This window comes from Myripristis murdjan, chromosome 14, assembly GCF_902150065.1.
Source record: "Myripristis murdjan chromosome 14, fMyrMur1.1, whole genome shotgun sequence".
Classification (NCBI taxonomy): Eukaryota; Metazoa; Chordata; class Actinopteri; order Holocentriformes; family Holocentridae; genus Myripristis; species Myripristis murdjan.
Genome location: NC_043993.1, coordinates 30,194,732 through 30,215,250, shown reverse-complemented (window position 1 = coordinate 30,215,250; position 20,519 = coordinate 30,194,732). Strand labels below are relative to the sequence as shown.

The window sequence follows — 20,519 nt, the reverse complement described above, 5'->3', positions numbered from 1 at the left end:
TATATAAAGCCACTGAAAAAGGGGTCAGTGCACACAACCGCTAGGAGATTCCACACTAATTCTGCACAGAGGCTCTGAAACTGCCCTCGGCCACGCCACCACGCATTTTCATCTCGTCTTGATCGCGCTGGCTGGGACTGTAGTGAGCATCAGAGAGGAGGGATCCTCTCAGTGAAGCATGACAACGCCACACGTGAGTGGATGGCCTTTGCACACAGCTCAGCCATTCGGCCCAATTGCCACATCATGCTACAGACCCTCACGTTGGGAGAGAGGCATTGCAGAATGCAGAATTGATGAGGTTCATCAAGCAGTAAAGACAAAATTGTCATCAGTGTAGTTCACCATGAAGTACAGTCATAGTAAAATTTGGTTTAGTCTGGTCATTACCACATAGTCTCATCTAAAAGGCAAGCATGGGTTTGTGGCATATATGTGTCACACTTGAGAGAATCATCGGGAGGCTTCGCACTGCAGGAGGAGAGTGTGCACTATTAGTGTTCGTTATTTGAAAGATATTAAAAGATATTTTGTTGTTACTGTAGTGTGGTAGTTTGTTGACTGTCAAGATACTGCAGTTTGGCCTGGTCCTAATCATGAATAAAACTTTAGATTTTAAAGGCAAGGACAGGTTTGAGGCTCATATTGTGTGCGTCCAAATTTGGGGAGTCAGAAGAAAAGTGTATTTTAATGAAGTTAAACTGTGAAAAAGAATGTTTCCTCAATGTAGTCCACCAAGACAAACAATAATAACAATGTTTGGTTTGGCAGTCTGGTGACATTCCCATGCTCAGTTTGTACTGGAATTGTGTACTATGGCTAATTACCGCACCTGACAGTTTCATGAGTCTCTTATTCGACTTTTCTCTCCTGTTTTTCTTTGCGCGGGAACACTCTCCTGAGCTACTTGGAAGTATGATTTTCAAGCAGCATTTCATCTACTGTCAAAAGAGGGAAACAAACTATACAGAACCAGAAGGTTCCATGCTGCAGCTTTAACTGTGAAGAAGAATGGCCAGTGCCAGAGGCAAATTGTGGACTGTTCTGAGTGTTTCCTCCAAAAAAATGCTGATTCTCCATATAATTGCTGGTCTAGATCCAATGAGTCTGTGACATCAGAGGCCGGAAGGCGGGTCTCCCTTATTGCTTCCCGGCAACTGCTGGTGTGAAGACTTATTGCGGTTGTCCTGAAGCGCCATTTCTGAATCACCCAACTGGCATTAATTATAACACATTTCACAACACAAAATGGGCAAAGTAATGTGATCAATGACCAAAAGATTCCAGTGGTCCTTGGAGTTCACAAACACACCACTGGCGATATGATGAAACAGAAAATATCATGATGTTAGAAACCTGACATTCGTTGTTGTCCTCTACTTCCGTTGAGAACACCTCTGTCCGTAAACCTTCCAACATCATGTCGTTCACTAGCGTGGAAACGTGGGTCCATTAGCCTTAATCGTTAGCACATAGCAGCTCTGGATATTAAGAATACATTTGTTGATTGTGTAGAACAGACTTGGGAGGCATTTTTAAGTGCAAATGCCTTTTGAGGCAGTCTTCAGAAAAACAAGAGAAACTGTTGTGCATTGTCATCAAGCAGCACTTCCCTGGGTTTAGCACCGGCTTAGCACAGAACAGCATAACTCTGCCCAGTTCGGTGTGACGTGTGAAATGTTTATAAATAGCGAGAACATGGTGACACCACATGCTGTATGAAGCTCAGCAAAAACACTACATTGCTTGGAGGGATCATCCTCGCTGTTTAGCTCCACTGCTCAGCTGTAGTGTTGCCCCAATGAGGCACACACAAACAAACACAATTGGCTTCAGCGTTAGGGGCATTGGCGTTGGGCTTAGGAGTAAGCTACCAAGGGTTTGGTAGCTGCTGATATGAAGAGCCTGAGACTGTAGCCACCGAGGAACAGTGAGTCACTTGTGGTTTTCACGGCCAAAGTTGCAGATTTCAGTGATCTGAAGCATGCAGAGATTTGACTCTGCGCAGCTGCAGTGATCCTCCCTGTGATGGGAAATAGGATTCATTTTATTCATTGCATTAATTGATTTGGATATTACAGATCTATAAATCCGACATAGCTCTGTTTTGCTTTTTATACAAGTCTGGTGCACTCAAGTACTCAAAAGCAATATGGGCAATCTCTGCTTTCACTGCTCATTGAAAACTTTATTAAATTAGCTGCTACAGTAACTCCAACTCCCTCAATCGCCTTCTGCTCAATGTCTTTATTTGATGCTAAGGGAGATCACTTTTTAATTAGCTTTACAGACTGAAGGAGATCGTTATTTTGTGCATGAAGGGAAGTCTTTGTGAACACTGTGTCTTTTTTGAAAGCTTGGTAATTGAAACGTGAAGCATTTAAAAATAGTCTCCTACAGTATCTCCCTTGATAAATCTCATTATTGCACTCGCTTTGCTCCCCCTTACCATGCAAAAGCACATTTTCTCACCCTTCAGCCAGCGGTCAGATGCCCTCCTCTTCCATCCCTTCCCTCCTGTCTTTTTCTCTCTCTCCCTGCAGCACTAGTCACTCATGGTTAAAGTATACGTCAGTTCTACAAGCCGTGCTCCATTAGACTCACGTGGGCCTCATCATGCCTCAATGCCATGACTGAGTTATACTACTGTATAGAAGAAAGTACAAAAGTAGCTTGGGGGAAGCTGCACTTGCTCATGTGATGCACTCATATTGTTGGTTATGCATGATTCTAGCTGTGGACTTTGTAGGTTCAGAGAATATTACAGGCGAAATACCTTGTTTTTTAGGGCCAAGTCCTCTTTTGAGTGTGGTGGAAGTGCTGTGATGGCGATACAGTGGGATCCAAACACGGCACCCAGTAATGCGCACCACTACAGACACACGCTTCTAAACTAGCTTCAGTCTGGAGTGACCAGACTTCTCACCGTTCATTTCAATTAATTTACATCCCATAATTCCCAAAGTTACCTGGGCTAGTCTTGCCAATTCTGGATGTAATCATGTTCAGCCCAAGTTGGCTATGAGTATATATATGGCCATGGTATTACATCCAACTGATAATCTACAATATGTACTCAATTATCACCTTCGCTAATTGTGGCACTATTGCGCGTATTTAATACAGTAATGACAAACTGAATACAAGCATTTTCATGTAAAGAAATCGACACAAACGACGTGATACAAACCCGTCATTGTTTGTTGTGACATTTCCTGTTAAATAGTCATTTCTTTTTCTCATTATGTATAAACCTACTTATTATTTCCATATTTTTCTCATGTCTCTGTTGGATACTGCAATTGAAATTCTGTACAATCTCATTTAAGCACAATTAGTTAGGCCTTAGTTAGTTAATTGCGATAGTAAAACTTATTTATGCTGGAATTGGCTAAACTTCATTATCCTTTGTATTCTGCACTAAGCCTTTCATTCTGCATGCCATTCATACACTACTATCAAAACAGCCCAATTATCGTAATATCTCATGAGAGCAGAGACAGAAATAACTTTGCCTCTTCCAAATAAAACAAGACATTCATTAATTTAGCTCAGTCTACAAAAAATCCTGCTCAAAAAAAGTCATTCATGCAATGACCCTGCAAAGCAAGGTGATTTTATCCCCTACATAGGACATATAACGTCCTATAGGAGATGAAAAAAATGCATCTTTCCTTTCAGAGCTTCCATATGAGCTTCGAAATAATGAAAAAATAGGGAAAATTAAGAAGAGAAAAATGGAAAACATACTGCTGCAGTTATCCAATGCTGAATATTTTTACTGCAGTTCTTGGTTATGTTATATGTTATTAGTACAGTAATTTAGTTGGTTTATTCTTCAGGTTAAATCCATAATATGACAAGCATTATGTATAGCCTTATAGTTTAAATACTGATAGATTCAGACCTAAATGCATTACTTGTGTGCTAGAGAGACTGTGTTAGGCTTATTAGTGTCACCTTGCAGAAAACTGCGCAGGCCAGGCGATATATGGGGCATGAGGAAGGCCGAGCTCTCGTTAGACTCAGCACAGTGTTTTTCTTATTTTGCCGTGGCAGGCCACCATAGTAACAATACAGCCTATCGTGCTGAAATATTTTCATTTTTTTCTTTCAGTTGTATCGAATCAAATGTAACCTATTTCTGCTGAGAGGCTTCTTGGTGATCGGAGTGACAAATAGGAAAATGTGGTTGTGGACAGAACAAGAGAAGCACTCAGATACACTGCAAAAGGAGATTACCATTTTAAGCATGCAGGAAGTTATCAGGGAAGGAAGATACTAACTAGACGGTCTCTGAGCAAATAAGCAGAAAAAACAGCATCAGACTAAGCACACACACTTGGGGAAAACAACACTTACAAGTTATTGTAATTATAACTAAATCTATAAATCTTTTCATGTCTGTCAATCTTCCATGGTGCTGTGTTTGTGAGTCTCACTGCTCTGTTATTTTTTAAACTCACCACCAGGTGGAGAGTGACTAATTGTTGGTTTGTGCATTTTTGTGGGGGACAGTGCTCATAGATTTTCATTATGTTTGGGTAAGCAGTCACTTTCATTCACATGCACTGTATATTACATTTCATTTCCTGTGGCATTTACTTCTACGAGTCAGTACATGTCACTATCTCCTCTGACTAAAACCATGAATGGACCCAAGCAGGAAACCTTGGGTCCTCTTCATTTGACGACAGCATCACACAAACAGTGTGATGTTGTCATCAGCTTACTCTAGATGTTTGGAACAATTTGAATTTGTGAATGGACATTTGATATATTTGGATTTGGTGCTTTATTTGCATATTAGATTGTGTTTGAATGTAACACTTGATTCTGGGGGGAAAAAAATGAAAAAAAGTGCTTCATGTCTAAATTGAAAGAGAAATGACCTAGCCAAAAATGCGTGGGTCTGCCCTTGCTGAGCACGTCACCAAAATTCTCAGCAGCACAATACTTCTAGTTTCCAACCAAAAGAAAAAAAAAATGAAATGCTTTTTCAAGGCCTTACATTTTTTTGGGGTAAGTCTTGTGCATGTAGGCTTTCATTTGCGTTTGTACTTTATCTCACAAGAATCCAATTTTTGCACCTCTGTTTACTGGAGATGAGTAAGAAAGCAACCTTTTCCCAAGCGCCATCCAGCAGTGGAGTCTTTCTTGGAGAAGTGATTCTGTGAATCACCATCCAATTTCAGACGAGGTCTTTGATGTGCAAGGTAGCAAAGCATGGGCGGCTGATAGTTGAGATGAAGTCATGAGGCTCTCAGTGTCGATGTGGAAAAAAGATGTGAGCTGTACTTCACAGTGACCTTGCTGAATGCAGTGGTTTTAAATTAAACCTTAAATATTAGGGACCTAATTGTTTTTTAAGTAAATGTGACTTGTTTTCACTCCAGGCTAATCGTACCTTGGGCTGTAGTGCTGCTTCTCATATATTGTAGATCACTGGGCTTCTCTCAGGCTTCTGGTCAGATAGACTTTGATTGGTCTCACGGCAGATATGGGCTTCAGCTCTGAGCTTTCTTTGATATGTGCTTGGTTGGTATAAACTTTTCACCTCATTATAACAATCCCACTGTGGCTGGTTATCAATTTATCACATTCTTATATAGCCTGCAGACAGTCAGAATCGTATACATGCTCGTTAACATGAGCACTCTTGCATTACTCTTGAGTTTTATGTGGACTCAAAGGCAGGAAAAATGTAGTATCAAAACATTCATCACCGGCGTATTTGAGTTTGCACTTAACTGACTTAACAAAGGAAATTTCAACCTCTTTAGTTTGTTGTGTGCAGTGTCAAAAGTTCAGTAAAAAATGACTAGTAAAGTATTCCTTAGTACACTCAAAAATTCTGATGAATAACTCACTTTCCATAATCCAGCTGATCATCCTCATTCTTGTGTCATTTAAATTTTATATATTCACAGACACTTCCAGAATTTTCATCAGCCAGTATGCAAAAAGTTAAAAAAGGGTGCATACTTTACTGAGTGAGTGTATTACGCAGAGATACTTTAGGGAGCATGGCTCTTTTCGATGATTAATGCTTTTAATCACATTAAGTGTGAAATCTCATTTAACTGGCTGGTTGATGAGGACAAGTGTGGTTTTACAGTATCGCCATGATGAAATTATATTAAGAACTTTGCAGTGTCCAATCCATGCTTTTAACATCGACCATGCAAGAACAGTATGACTTTTGGCTGTGGTGCGATTGTAGTTTCCATATTTAGAAACTCTTTCCCATAATTTTTCTATGGAGAGTGAAACTGCGGCAGAAGTGGCAGACACCTGCCTTCCTGCCCTGTAGCGATGCCTTGGTGGAGACGACAGCTGTGTTTGGGAACTTGCCACACTGCCCTAAGCAAACAGACACTGCTTCTGGCCTCTCTAGGTTCTCCTGTCTTGAGAAAGAGGCTAAGGAGTGTGTGTGTGTGTGTGTGTGTTTTGAATTAGGACTTTCTTGCATATTGAGGTTATTTTCTGCTTCTTACTTCCTCAAGAGGCTAGATTATGTCTTAGGTTTATGGTTTGGATTGGAATTAGGATTTGGTTTAGGTTTGCGTCACAGTGATATACTTGATTGGAATATAACGATCATTCCCAATCGGAGAAAGTATTTGGTAATGTGTTAAACTTGTTTCTAATGTCAGATTTCATTGATTTTCTGACAGTTACCGAGCCACTTGTGTAAGACGCCAGACACACAGATTCAAATTTTCACTTTTACTAATTTCTTTTATTAATTTCTACATACAGTACAACATATCTCCAAAATTCTCAAGCAAGTGTAACACATTTGACAGCCTTCCTGACTTGTGTTATCACTATAGCAACTAATCACCGAAATTTTATTCTGTACTGGCCAAATGATCATGGCAAACAATGTAGTGACCGTTGTTCTCCATTCAAGTTCTGAGGTCGTACAGTGTTGAGGGTCTGGGGTAGGGTAATAAGTCAGTGAATGAATGTTCTTCACTGAGAATCCTAGTAAGAATAAAAGTTCAAAGATGTGAGCATGTTTGTGTTAACAGACTGTAGATTAAAACCATAGTGTAACTTGTTTCTATCATATTGAAATATCCAAAAAACTAATTTGTTGTACTGCAGCCTTCACTAAAATTCTAACAGAGATCACAAGTGCAATTTCTTCCAAGCATCACTGCTACTGGAAACACAAGGAAAGCACTGTCTTGTTTTTGGTGCAAGGTGTCCTTACATGACCGGCTTTTCTAAATCAGTAGTTGGTGGGTAAGAGCTGAAGGCAATAGAGGGGGATTTATTGCTAACAGCAAAGAAAGAGGAGCTCATCTTTCTGTTGCACCCTTGCATTGTCAAGCAGAAACACTTTACGCCATCATATCACTTGATGGCTGCTGATTAACCCTCTTGGATGGCAGTAATTACAGTGTGCACTGAAAAACTGTTTCAGCTGCTTCAATGAGGCTCTGCCTACCTACTGTATGGCATAATTCTGCTATTTCAATAGCCCATTTTAATAGCAGGAACACAAAGAACATGAAGCATACGTGCACTGCATGCATGCACATGCTCCATTTTCCTCCATTCATCTTGACAGGGTTAGAATGTCCTTGCTTGACAGAGAGTGAATGAAGTGTCAGCACTGAAAAGTCATTTTTGAATCGCCATCACACATTTGAACACAAATTGAACAAATCACTCGATCGACACATTTTAGTTTCTTCTGTGATTTGTACACAGACTGTCATGTGACTGCATGCATAGAGCTGACAGATATGGCAGAAAGAAACGTTGTGCTGATCATAAGCCCAAGGACATAAACATGGATGAAATTTAAACATTAAAGGGATGGTTCACCCTTTTTGAAAACTGGTATTATTCCACTTCCCCTCCTAGCTGTTATGTAGGGCAGCAGCGGTGCTATCTTCCTGTCATTGTTACTGAGAGCTGGATACTAGCTGGATGCCCCAAATGCTAAATTCAGTGGACTTCCACCTGGCTAATGTGGTCTTGCTCTTTCTCTTTCTCTATAATGGATACTCTTTAAGGTGCAACAAGCAGTAGACGAGGAGGGATTTTTTGAAAGGCCCACAAGGAATCTTATCAATATTTATCTGAATTCCCAACACAACCCACTCTCAAAGTACCGAAATTTGACACGGATTGCTCTAACCTGAAGTTCTGTAGTCAACACTACAGTATTCAGCACTCAGTAACAGTGAGAGGAAGATAGCACCACTACTGTCCCACATAACAGCAAGGGGGAAAGTGAAATAATATCACATTTTTCAAACTGGGCGCACTATCCCTTTAAAGTTACAACATGGAACTCTTGGACTGGAGGGAGAGCAGTGTATTGGGAGTCCTGCCCTCCTTCCCCTCAGTTTAGCAAGTTGATGCATGGCGTGTTTGGTGAGCTCTGGTGTAGGATAATCTAGTACCAGTAGCTTGCTATGCAGAAAACTTAGCCAGCTGGTAAGCATGCTATCTGTCCAGCAGTATACTATATAAGGAGAATTTTATCCCAGGAATCAAGCTCATCCAATAACCCACTTCTCCTCTTCCCCTACATTTACTGGATTGTAGGAATTCATGCATGAGAATACAGCTCAGGCAAAAATTACAGAATGTACTTCTATTTTTAGTAGCCCCAATAGCTGATATATCATTGGCCCAGAGCTGCAACCTCCTGCCACTAGAATGCAGCTCCTTACAATGCTGCCTTAGGGTCTCATCAAAAATAACTGTAATCGCTGGGGCGTTGCAATTGGGTTGCATCTCAGCGATGTGGCTAACCGCACTCCTCACGTGGAGTTCATTTCTGTTTGTTTAACCCCTTGATGTTTGTTTCTGTTGTTACTGTTGTTTGTGTCTACATTGTGGAGAAATTAAAATTAAGAGTTATTGTGAGGCCTGTTTTGTCATATGGTTTGGTTGTAGTTATAGTTCGGTCAGAGTTTACAGTGCTGACATTAACCAGTTAACTTTCTCAATCCCAAATGGAGATTGAGAGCATGATTTCAGTGTTTGGTGACTTTGATGTCTAAATATTCACACGTGCTGACCTCATGCTAACTCCCTACTTGTTCCTCACTTCCTGGAGGGAACTGAAGTGTGATAAGTGCTGTGAAAATAATGTCTGTGATACATGCATAATATTGCAGTCAGTAGTTGCTCTGAGAAGATAACCACTTATGGAAAACCTTCCTAAAACACTAAGAGGGAGGATGATTTTATAAACCCTTGTTTATCTCAAAGAAAGGAGTCAAATCTGCTGGCCAACAATTCAGTTTGACTCGAGTCTTTCACCAAGCCATGGCACTATGTTGTGAGTGTTTATTTCTCTGTCCATTTATCCCTTTCTGTCTGTGTTTGTGTGTCCATTTAAGTTTGCAGTCATCCTAACTTCATCCATGTGCTGAATTCTGTGTCTGCGCATTACACACACTCCTATGTGCCTGTCCCTTGGAATGAGCTTCTTACCTCTCTGTTGTGGTTGTGTTTGTGTGGATGAGGTGGTTGGACGTCTATTATCTTGGGTTGATTGATTGATTATAGACATGGGGTTGGGGTAGCGGGAGGGATAATGTTGTCACTGACCTGATTTGCATCTTATTCCTCTGTCAATGATATTAAAAGAGTAATGCAAGAAAATGAACCTTAAAATCAGTCGCTGCTGTGCTGTATTGCTTAGTTAGGCCTGTTAATGCTCTTGGTTTTGCTATTGGTGTCCAATCGGTGGTCACATGTGGTCGTGTTCCTCTCTCCAGAACAGGCCACCGGCAGTGCAGGGGTCACCCCACAACGGCCAGCCCCCACCCTGCATGAACCCTGCCTTGACGAACGCTCCCTGGGTGAGAGAGAGGGGGGGTTGGTTGTCTCACCCCATCTCACTTACATGTTACAGTAACATCTTGGCAGTCTGTCATACCATGGCACTTGGGGCAGGGCAGCCTGATCTTCCTCAGAACATTGCTCTCATTGCTTTTATACCATCGCAGTGTCTAATGGATTTATGATATGACTAATAATAAAAGTAGATTCATTTCACTGTTGCTACTCATACAGTTAGTATATAGAATCAATTTATCATGCTGAGGGACAAGTGACCAAAATCAACTTCCTGTCCAACCTCCATCTGGGGTTCATTGGGGTCAAGGTGTGTGGGGCTTACGCATTATCCATGTTCATTACACTAAAACATGCTAGAGCCATGGTTAACTCCCATGTTCATGTCTGTCCACTTCATGTTGACCTCAGTAGGTCATTGCCATTAAAACAACTGGGTTTGCATGTTTAACAGGGCTCCATTTTGTGTCATATGAATTTGTTGTCCTCACAAGGGCTGGGTGTTGCTCGGGACCCCACCATGCATCGACTCTGTCTCAAATCCAAGGAGACTTTTGATTTAGGTCACACTGGTAAGACGTTCAAATGTCCAGGTTCTGTTGTGAACTCATTTTGGCTGGATGGGTAAGAAACATCTCTCTAACACATCTTGTTGTGAGGAACTTGGAAGAAAGCATACTGTATCACAGTTCCTTAGTGGGACAAAATAATGCAGCGCCAGCAACAAAATGAAGAAGAAAGAATGAAGTTCTTTAATGTAAGTTTAATAATGGAGAGTCTCTGCTTTGAGGTTTTCTTGGAAAATGAATCTACTACTGTCATAAAATTTAAATGCACCTGTTGTTTTCCTCTGCTGCCTCATATTGGTTTCATCAACAGCATTTTGGAAATACAAGTCAGAATACTTCAAATGGATTTCGGTATCAATGCACCAGTACATATTTTCCTGTATTGATGCTCAAATAATTAACTTGCATTTTAATGTAGATATAAAACAAAAATAACTAATATTCATAGCAAACAGATTGTTTTAATCTGTTTTGAAAAATGCTGATAAATTGTCTCCCTTCAAAATAGTATCTCGATGGAAGACAAGCCGTTATCCTGGCAAGTTATCCTGGATTTGAGACATGGCTAGTATATTTAACATTACATATCCTACAACATGATACATAACAATTCTGACATAATTGCAGTTGTAATCACAGCTGAAATCTTGATTGTAAAAAGGTCTTGTTTACATGTCACCACCAAAAACAGCAACAACAGCCACAAAACAACTACAGAAAAACCTGAATACATATATTGTCCTTTTAGTAATCTTACATGGACTTAATGTTACTGTATGTCTGTGACTAGTGAGTTCATGGTTTAGTTTATAGAGTTTATAGTGTAGTAGATAGTATTGCAGCATAATTGTATACAATTTTTCAGTCTTATATAGTAGTATGTACTAATCCTGTAATATTTCTAGAGACTTCAAATAATGAAAGGAAAAAAGTAACACATAGCAGTGATACTAGCGGTAGTTAATGAATAACTGAACCCCAAACCCAATCTGTTGTTCCCAATGGTTGGTGACATCACCTGCCACCAAAGACCAGGCAGCCTACTTTTCACCATTAGAGGGCAGACTTCACACAGACTTGGGTTAAGGGTCTAAACACTCTTTATATTTACATAGCTATTACTTTTGAAGAGTCCTAATCTTGAAGTTAAAAGTTAAAGTTAATGGACACAAGGAAAAAGAAAAGAAAAGAAAAAAATACTTCTCTTCATACACAATGTGTTGATCACCAGCACGTTTCAACATTCCTCGTTCTATTGGTCAAATGATTGGTCATATGTTGACTTTATATTACCAATTTTCATCAGTGACCATAGATGAAAAAAGCATGAATAATTCGAGCTGAACATGTGACATCATCAACTGTGCATCAGTTTTGCTTTTTGATTAATCTTATTTGTTGTGATAAGTACACTGCCTTCTTACATTTGACGACAGTATCACAGTTTATCATTGCTAAGTGTTCTTCACACACATTTTTCTGTTGCCATTGCTAATGAAAACAGTAACATGCAGTATAGTTTTTTGCACCAGCTTAATGGCTCTCATGTGATTATCTTTAAATGCATATGGCATTCTGTTATTGACGTTACTTTGTTCCTCCTTCCTCTCCTTCCTCTCTTCATGTCTGCCCTTTCTGCTCTTTCCCCATCTCTGTCTGTCTTCACGTGCTGAAGCAGTACCACTACCAGGAAGATGACTCGCCACCTCTCGACCAGGGATTCCCGCGGATCACCAACGAGGTGCGTGCCCCTGAGCTCGTGCACGTGTCCGAGAAGAACCTGTCGGAGATCGAGAATGTGCACGGCTACGTGTCCCATTCCCACATCTCCCCTCTCAAGGTCAGCATCCCAGCCTCTTTCCCTAATGTGTGTTTTTTTCTCACCTGGCATAGAAATCCCAATCCTCCAACCTTCATCCCAGTTCAACCCCATGAGTGACTGCCAACATGGCTTCCTCTCAGTCTCTCTCCTTCTTCTCCTTTGTATTTTTTATTTTGGATATAATCACAGACTCCAGACTGCAACAAATACTGATGAGTATTTGTTTATTTATTTATTCACATTTATGTATTTTGTTTTATTTGCCCTTTTTTATATATAATACTTATTATATAGAATTAATTTTTTCCTGTTAGTATTTGGGTAGCCCAGGAATGGGCAGAATATCTTTCTTTCTCTCAATTTAATATTAAGATGACCATGACAAATTATGATACTTTACTGGTTCAGGAAAGCTGCCATAAATTTTTGTAACACGAGTTACGATAAGGTAGTAATATATCTGTACTCTAAATTTAAATAACCCTATTATAACCTAACCTTATTTATTTAGTATGGGGATTACATACAGTTGACTGTGGCTGAATTCAGCAAGCTAATGTGAGTGTAATCATTTTGACACGTCCTTTTTGTATCCTTAGGCTAGATACTATTTGTTTTGTAAGCAGCAATTTTCCCCCTTGCATTATGCTTTGCTGTCCTGTGTTGCACTGATCTGGAAGAGTGATTGATGACAGTACCATGCCTATCACTTTTTTTTTTTTTTTTTTTTTTTTTTTTGATCACTATGGAATAGGACATGATAAAATAATTCTTTCTCTCACTCCCGCTTTCTTCCTCTCTCATTCCTTGCACATATCTTCCCTCTGCCATTGTCTTCAGTGTGTTTCCTAACTTTTCTAATAAGCCTCTAATAGCTCAGTGCCCTCTTAGTGCCCTGTATCCACCCACAAGTGAGTCTCCATGCAGACTCCATACCAGCGGGGAAGGAGGGTGGGTGGGCGACAAGTGCACTTGAAGATCTTGGTTTCACGACCAAGGAATATATTTTCAGCTTTTGAAATAACCAGGGTTATAGATCAAATAATGCAGTGAGCTTTAATGCATAAGATAAGATTATACTGACAGTTATCTAATGACATCAGGGAGTTTCATGTGCCTTTCCCCTATATATTGAAAATGCAGCCACTGAGTGGTGCAAAACGATCGACCGAGCTCTTAAGAGTGCATTGTGGTATGACTTTCAACTCTGGGTTTGTACCAGTAGGGGGCAATGTTGCAAATGAACAGGACTCAAATTGCAGTTCATCTGAGGCAAAGTTTGCACTCATACTTGGCAAACCATTCATTGTGTTTAATGAATGGAAAATGAATTTCCTGCATATTGTGATTTACAATATAACTTCAAACAGGTAGTGCCAGTGATTAGTGCCAGCTTCTAAATCTAGTGTTTTCACCATCATCCACTTTTGTGCCAATGCAATCATTTATCATTGAGTGAAGGGAGGAGCCTAAAAATAACATCTGTTTTGCTTTGTGTTTGACAGTTTTTATCAGTCCTGTCAGAGGGGAAGTGTGCAGAAAAGTGAAAGAAATTAAAATACAAATATTACAACAAAAATATACATATGTATATAAAAAGTGAAACCATTATTGTGGTTTTGTTTTGGCCACAGAGCTTTACAACCTGTTTTTACTTGAACACCCATCAGAACTGAACAGAAGGTTATAATGTAGTTATTTTTCTCAGAGTGCCAAAACTATTTGTTCCCCTGTAAAATATTCCATATTTAACTGAGTGGAGAATTATTCTCACACTTTTTTTTTTTTTTTTAATTTTAACTAACTTTTAATTTTCTGTCTCTGGCCAGCACACATCTGCAAAATCAGTTAAGAAACCAACAAAATAACTAATGATCTGAAAGCACATCAGACTCCTACTTACTGATGTAGTTAAGAAAGCATTTGATTGGGAACTGTGGCAGGTGAACATCTTGGCTTTGACCTTGAAGATTTTTTTGGCACAGAGGTTTTTTTGGCAGGTGGACATGAATAGCAGAAACACTGCTCCCCAATACAAACAGATGTGATTGGACAGTTTCCCCTTGATTGTGTGGCATTGTTTGATGCTGAGTGTTAACTAGGTCTCCTCGAAAAGCAGAGAGTAATCTGGTTCACTGGTCTAATCTGAGACAGGAAAATGGCTGGTAAACACTGAGCAGCGGGCTGGAGTTGTGAGGAAAATTTCCACTGCAGAGTGCCAAAGCTAAAACATTCACACTCGCCTCTTGCTTAGTGAAAATATCTTGCCTCTGTCATAACTTGTTCCATACTACACAGTATAGTTCCCATCATTGTTAACTTAGGGTTTTTCACCATTAGAACTGCCTCAGAGAATGTATCTTTTATTTTCTCTCTCATATCTTTTCACTTAATTTTACTGCTTTTTTAACCTAAAGACTTGATAACCATCTTATAAAGTCTGTAAGACCTTGATGGAATAACTTTTTAGCATGACAGTAAACATTTACCACACTAAAAAAAAGAGATAAAAATGTACAGTGGTGCAGAGTGCACCAAACTCACTGCTATTCATCAGGAAACTAGCAAAGTCTGGTGGTGATAAGGTTGGGGTTAACAAAGTGGTTACACTACCTGAAAAATCACCGCTCATACTTATGTGTCATTTAGCAGCCAGTTTGATTAGCTACTGTTCAAGAGCTACATTTCATTGAAAGATTTCTTGAACTTTTGCTTTTTTGTAATAATAATGTATTGCCCATGTTTTATAAAAGTAATAAGTCTAAAATCAGCATCTGTGACTTCTCTTGGTCAATTCCTCTTTTATGCACATTTTGACAAATAAACTGTCGAAAATTGATGCCTTGCTGTAGTCATCTCCCCATGAGTGAACAGTAAATTATCAAATCACATCATCACTTACGCAGCCCTATCCGGAGGTAGCAAAGAAAACAAAAAGATGTTCTCTTGTCATCTGCAAGTAGCCATATGTAGTATATTTTAGTCAAATTAATTGTTACTGTGGTGTAATTTCCAGAACCAAATTGGACCATGGTCACAGTGGTGGCTCCTATCTCAATACAGTGGTACTGTTAATGCAAGTGTTAGATAGGAGCTGATTCTTCCAACAGAATTTCTCTCCTTCTGTCTGTTTCAAGAAACAATTAAAGTTCTGGTTTGGTTTACACTAGACACTGCCGTTCCCTTTTTTGTGCTGCAAAGCAATCTCCCATTTGTGCCTCAAATGAACGCAGGATATCTTTCCTAGAATCGGACCCAGTAGTATGGGCTCTTTTATATTTCAGCAGTAGAGTAGAATCCAGTAAAGGCTACTGATCTACCGGTAGTGATCTTACTTGTTAAGCTTTAAAGGAAAATTGGACTTTGGTAGATTATTGGCTTGTATAGCTACCTGGGTGTTCCACAGGGTGGTGAAATAGCCTTATTATTACTATCCGCTGGGCTGCTAATCCACAATAATGTATTTCTGTGTTTTCATTCATTTTCATTGCATAAGCAAACAGCTCCCAAAATAACATTTTTAGCGCATAAATGAATGTGAACAAAAAAAAACCCTTTTTTTTTATTTAATCACAATTATTTGTGAAAGTACAAATCGGGTCATTTCTTCCTTTTATAAGGTTACAATGGGGTACCTGCACATGCTACCTGGCAGATCTATTTCCAATTCAAACACAGGAAAAAAAAAAAAAAAGAGAGAAAAGAGACATTTCTTTTTTTTAGCAGCCCAAGGGTGCACAGGTAACAAATGAGGATATTTCACCAACATGTGAACTCATATCACACCCAGGTTGCTATATAACCCAACACGCTACATAAGTTTAATTATGCTGTAAACTGTAAAAAAAAAAAAAAGATTTTCCACACCTATGTTTCACTGTGATGTCTGTAAGAAAACTCGCTTTAGGTCGCTTTAGGTCCCAGTGAGAAAAGGGAAATTAGCAGGTGAGGAAAGATATGCTGTTGTACCTGCATAGGTGTTGACTGTGATAGAAGATTCATCCATTAAACAATGGCTGCAACTTGGCAGTGGGGGTGTTGACAGTTGATGATGTCAACGGGGCAATTTAGATATTAGATTTGTTGGTGTGTTCTGAGCCCCTCTAAAACAGAAAATCAAATGCATGGATGGTGGTATTCGCATTACATTCGCCTTGATTTCATTTCAATAATAGGCTGTCTGTTTTTTGTTTTGGAAATTAGTTTGAGTGTTTGAACAAAACAGAAGTGTGGCATTCATGAGTGTCTTCTTGCACAAGAAAATGATTGGTTTGTGGAGGGATGTCAATCCATGGGTACTTAAAAGAGGCTCTTCCTCATTCAAAAAAATAATGCAGGAAGCCAGACTGGTCCACTCCCCCTCATCCTCATCAAATCTTAACTCTAGTTTGAACATTATTCCCTTCTCCTTCCTGCTCCTGTTGTAGCTCACTGGGTAACTTTTTCCCTCTCCATTACACTCACAATGTATGTCTGGGTAACCATTACTAATACTTTTTTTATCTTTATGCATATGCATTAGGTTTACAATTGCCCTCTCTCTCTCCCTCTCCTCTCTCTCTTTTCTCAAATATACTGGCTAGTGATCTTGTCTTTCGTTTCTTACCTGCAGCCTGCACTGGTTACCCGTTTTGATCTTGCATACCCGGGTGTGACCACAGCAAACTACATGGCAAGTTTTGTTTTCTTTTCATTTTGTTTTACCTTTGGGGAGTATCTTAGCTCCCTATTTTTGTACAGTTTTAAACTTTCCCTTGGGTCCATGCACCATAAAGAATCATGTCCCCTCAGTGATGCATGGAGTTTGTTTTGATGTTGCATACTTCTTCAATCCATTGCCTGATAAAGCAGTCATTCCTTAGATGTTTCTTGTGGGTCGCTGCCCTTTTTTGTCATGCCACTTAGTGTTAAGAATATCCCATACGTGTTTGTGACCCATCTGCTTGCCAAGGAATCCCATGTGCTCACTATGGTGTTGTGATGGCAAGTGTTCACCTCTGTGATATGGTGTTATTAATGTCTTATCAGTTACATGTTGAAGATTTTAAGGTACCTAGGCCATGTGCCTGGGATCGAACTGCCCTCTATCTGATTTTACTTACAATTTCATCATAACAGAAATGAAAGGTTTTTGTTTTGCTATAATATTCAGAAGGTTGCTCTATATTATGAATGTCCAAAGTAGCCCGCCTGCTTTAATAAGTGTGCTTTATCTTTATTTTTTCCGATGGAATATCTTTTTAAGAGTGTCACTTTTAATTAATGTGCACTAGAGATTTACATGCATCAATTAAGAGACAAAATATTATCTTTTTTTTTTTTTTTTTTTAAACCATAGGCTCATAAATGTGGTGCCTTCATTTCTTAAGAAATCTCAATGTTCCCCCATCCACCCATCAGAACGATCCTAGTAGTTATCTACTGTGCTTTAAAAAATAAGCTAAATCACCTGTCCAATAATTAGTTGTAGGTAGTGAATGGCAATGATTGCCAAAGCTTTGGTGAAATTCAAACTAAGATGAGCTGAAACATTCCACAAGATGTTAACAGGAAACCCACATGTAACTCTGTCTCTTGGGTAGGTCTGTGTTATAGTGTTTTGCAGTCATACATGCACAAGAATTGGCAATACAACACTTTGGTCCAAAGACTGAAGATCCCTGCAGTGTATAACTTATTTTTAAGTAATTTCCTAGCAAATTTACCTCTAAAAATTACAAGTTAGTCAGTCACCTGCACATATTAGGGCCTTATGCAAACCTGAATCTGTGATTTTCTGGGAATATACATACCTTCTCTGGCTTTATATTAGTGTTACAATGAAGTAATTGAACAAAATAAGTTAAATATAGCCAAATTGTCACAAGGATTCACTAGGTTTGGCGTGTGCTCTTATAGTATGTCTCTCTTTTGTGTGATGAATTGCATATGCAAGTGTCAATAAGGATTTTTTATATGGTTCCTTTCTAAAACTGCAAAGTGCTTTACAATAAAAAAGAGAACTTGAAAAGGAAAAGAAGATTAAAAGTCCAAGAACTCAGTCATAAAAATAGTCTCCATGTACATACATATTTCAGGAGTGGAATAAAAGCAATACCGAACACCAGCTCTCAAACCAGAAAAAGCAAGAGTAAAAATGAATTTTAGGCATTTTCTGAAAGTGCTTGTAAATCCAGATTCTAATTCTGGATATCAAATTCCAGAGTTTTGGGTCACCTGTGGCAAAAACACAGTCTCCTTTCAATGTAAGCCTAGTTCAAAGTGCAGCTAGCAGCCCCTGACCTGATGGCCTTACCTGCTTAGCAGTAACAAGACAGTAGCTCAGATACACAGTATATTCAGGGGCTGTGCCATCAAATGCTTCATAGATTATCCTGAGTATGTTAAAACTGATTTTGAATTCCACTGGAATAATGTGCTCCCTGTGTCTGGTTTTTGAAAGCAGCCTAGCTGCTGCATTTTGGCAGGTAAACAGATCATTACAACAGTCCATACATGATGACTCAAAAGCATGAATAATGTCCTTCAGTGTTTTCAGAAGAGAGGAATCTGAAAACACTGATCTTGACAATGTTACTTAAATGAAAAAAAAAAAAAACATTTAGGATTCTTGAAATGTGGTGCAACATTTAAACATGTGGTCAAAAAAACACCTATATTTTTACAGTGTAACATAATATTAGAAGCCATCAGACAGAGTTGTTGCTGAAGGTTTTGGGAAGTATTTTCAGGACTGATGATGAGAACCTCAGTTTTCTCATCATTTCGTTTTAACAAAACAATGAGACACCCAGTTCTCTATGGCTAAAAGGCAATCAGTTTTTTGATTTGCTCACAGACAAAGATCATTTTATTTCACCTGCAAATACAGCTGAGTATTTTGAGCAAAAAAATGAAAAGCTATATTAAACTGACTAAACTAAATTAAAAAACACAGGGCCAAGAAAATAAAATGGGGCCAAGAATGGACCCTTGAGGCACTCCATATGTAAGAGTGGCAATTAAAGATACCTTATTTCCAGTAGATGCTCCAACTTCCTACATTATCTCTCCTTGCAGTAGATGTTTTGATCTATCCAAAGCGAGGGAGGGACAGAGGGTTTAGACCTTGGGGAAATCTGAAATCATTGTCTATCAATGAAAATATATTTTGATGTTGACTTTTTAGTCACATTTGACTTTTACATGACAATTTGACTTAAAAACATCTGCAGGAAAGACAGTGAACATTTCACAACATGACATGACAACATGCTTAGCGGTATTAAAAAAATAAGCAAGCTAATGGAACATTTTTTCCAATTCTGTACCAAATCTTGTCTACATGGATTTACCGCATCCAAACAATTCTGTTCTTTGATTTAGCTTCAGTTTGGGAGTTATCACAGTGTTGCACAATCTGTGACATTATTTTTGAACACTTATACTGATCGTTGCTCAGAACATTACATGAAACATTTGCCTAGTGTTTAGGCATTTGGGTTGGTCGCTGGGTGGGTGATTGGATAGGAAAAATGGAGTAGTTTATTGTACTTACCATGCCAGTGTGTAAAACTCGACGGTACAATTGTTCAATGTCTTGGTTTTTAGCCAGTCAACAAGGCCTTGACCTGAAGTGTAGTAGTGCCTACTGTATTAAGCGACTACCCTTGTCTGCCCTCTGTCTCCCATCATTCAGCCAAACTCTGCTATTTCATCCTCACCATTCTTACACCTCTACGTCTGATTAAATAACTATCGACCTTCTCCGGATGTAATTTCCTGGTGGGTTGGCTCCCTAGTGGCACAGCAGCAGACCCCAGTCAATCCTTAATGTGAGTGTGGGAAAGGCAGAGTGAGGAAGAAGGGTGCTCAGGAGTCCTGAGCAGGCCCAGGTCTAAGAATTTGTGCTCAGCCTATTTGTTTCCCCTCAGCCTTGGGACTTTGAATGAAAAATTGCTTTAATACAGCCACTGTAATTGTAAAGGCATTGGGGAGGCAAGAATTATGGTTTGTCTATGGCTAGAGGAAGTGTACCCCCTCCTTCACAGGCCAAATCAAGCGCCATAGATTGGAGACTCTGACTCAGGGAACACATTATTGATTCAAACTGCTACGTTGTTTATTGATTGCCAGCCTCTGTCCACAGTAATATCACCTTGCAAAAATGCATGTTTTTTTCCCCCAATTAATTAATTAATTAATTAGCTTACTTTGTGACAGTCATTTCTCTGTCAGCCAGGAAGGGTGAACCTTTTTATTAAAAAACTGCACTTTAATGAAGGCTGCACTATCAGTCACTGGTTGGTTCTCAG

The 20,519-nt window shown here is 39.2% G+C and overlaps 1 protein-coding gene across 18 annotated transcripts in view; it reads left to right on the top strand.

Annotated features, from left to right (window-relative positions):
• The window catches only part of dlg2 (discs, large homolog 2 (Drosophila)), a 222,527-nt gene that overhangs the window by 111,028 nt on the left and 90,980 nt on the right, over positions 1–20,519 (top strand). For 10 of the 18 annotated variants that reach the window (XM_030069236.1, XM_030069229.1, XM_030069237.1 and 7 more), the window contains 3 exons: positions 9,756–9,839; positions 12,082–12,243; positions 16,838–16,897. In XM_030069236.1, the coding sequence (XP_029925096.1) occupies positions 9,756–9,839; positions 12,082–12,243; positions 16,838–16,897 (306 nt within the window). Of the gene's footprint in view, positions 1–9,755; positions 9,840–12,078; positions 12,244–16,837; positions 16,898–20,519 lie in introns of all 18 variants that reach the window. The other 8 variants (XM_030069246.1, XM_030069240.1, XM_030069245.1 and 5 more) reach the window with 4 other exon arrangements.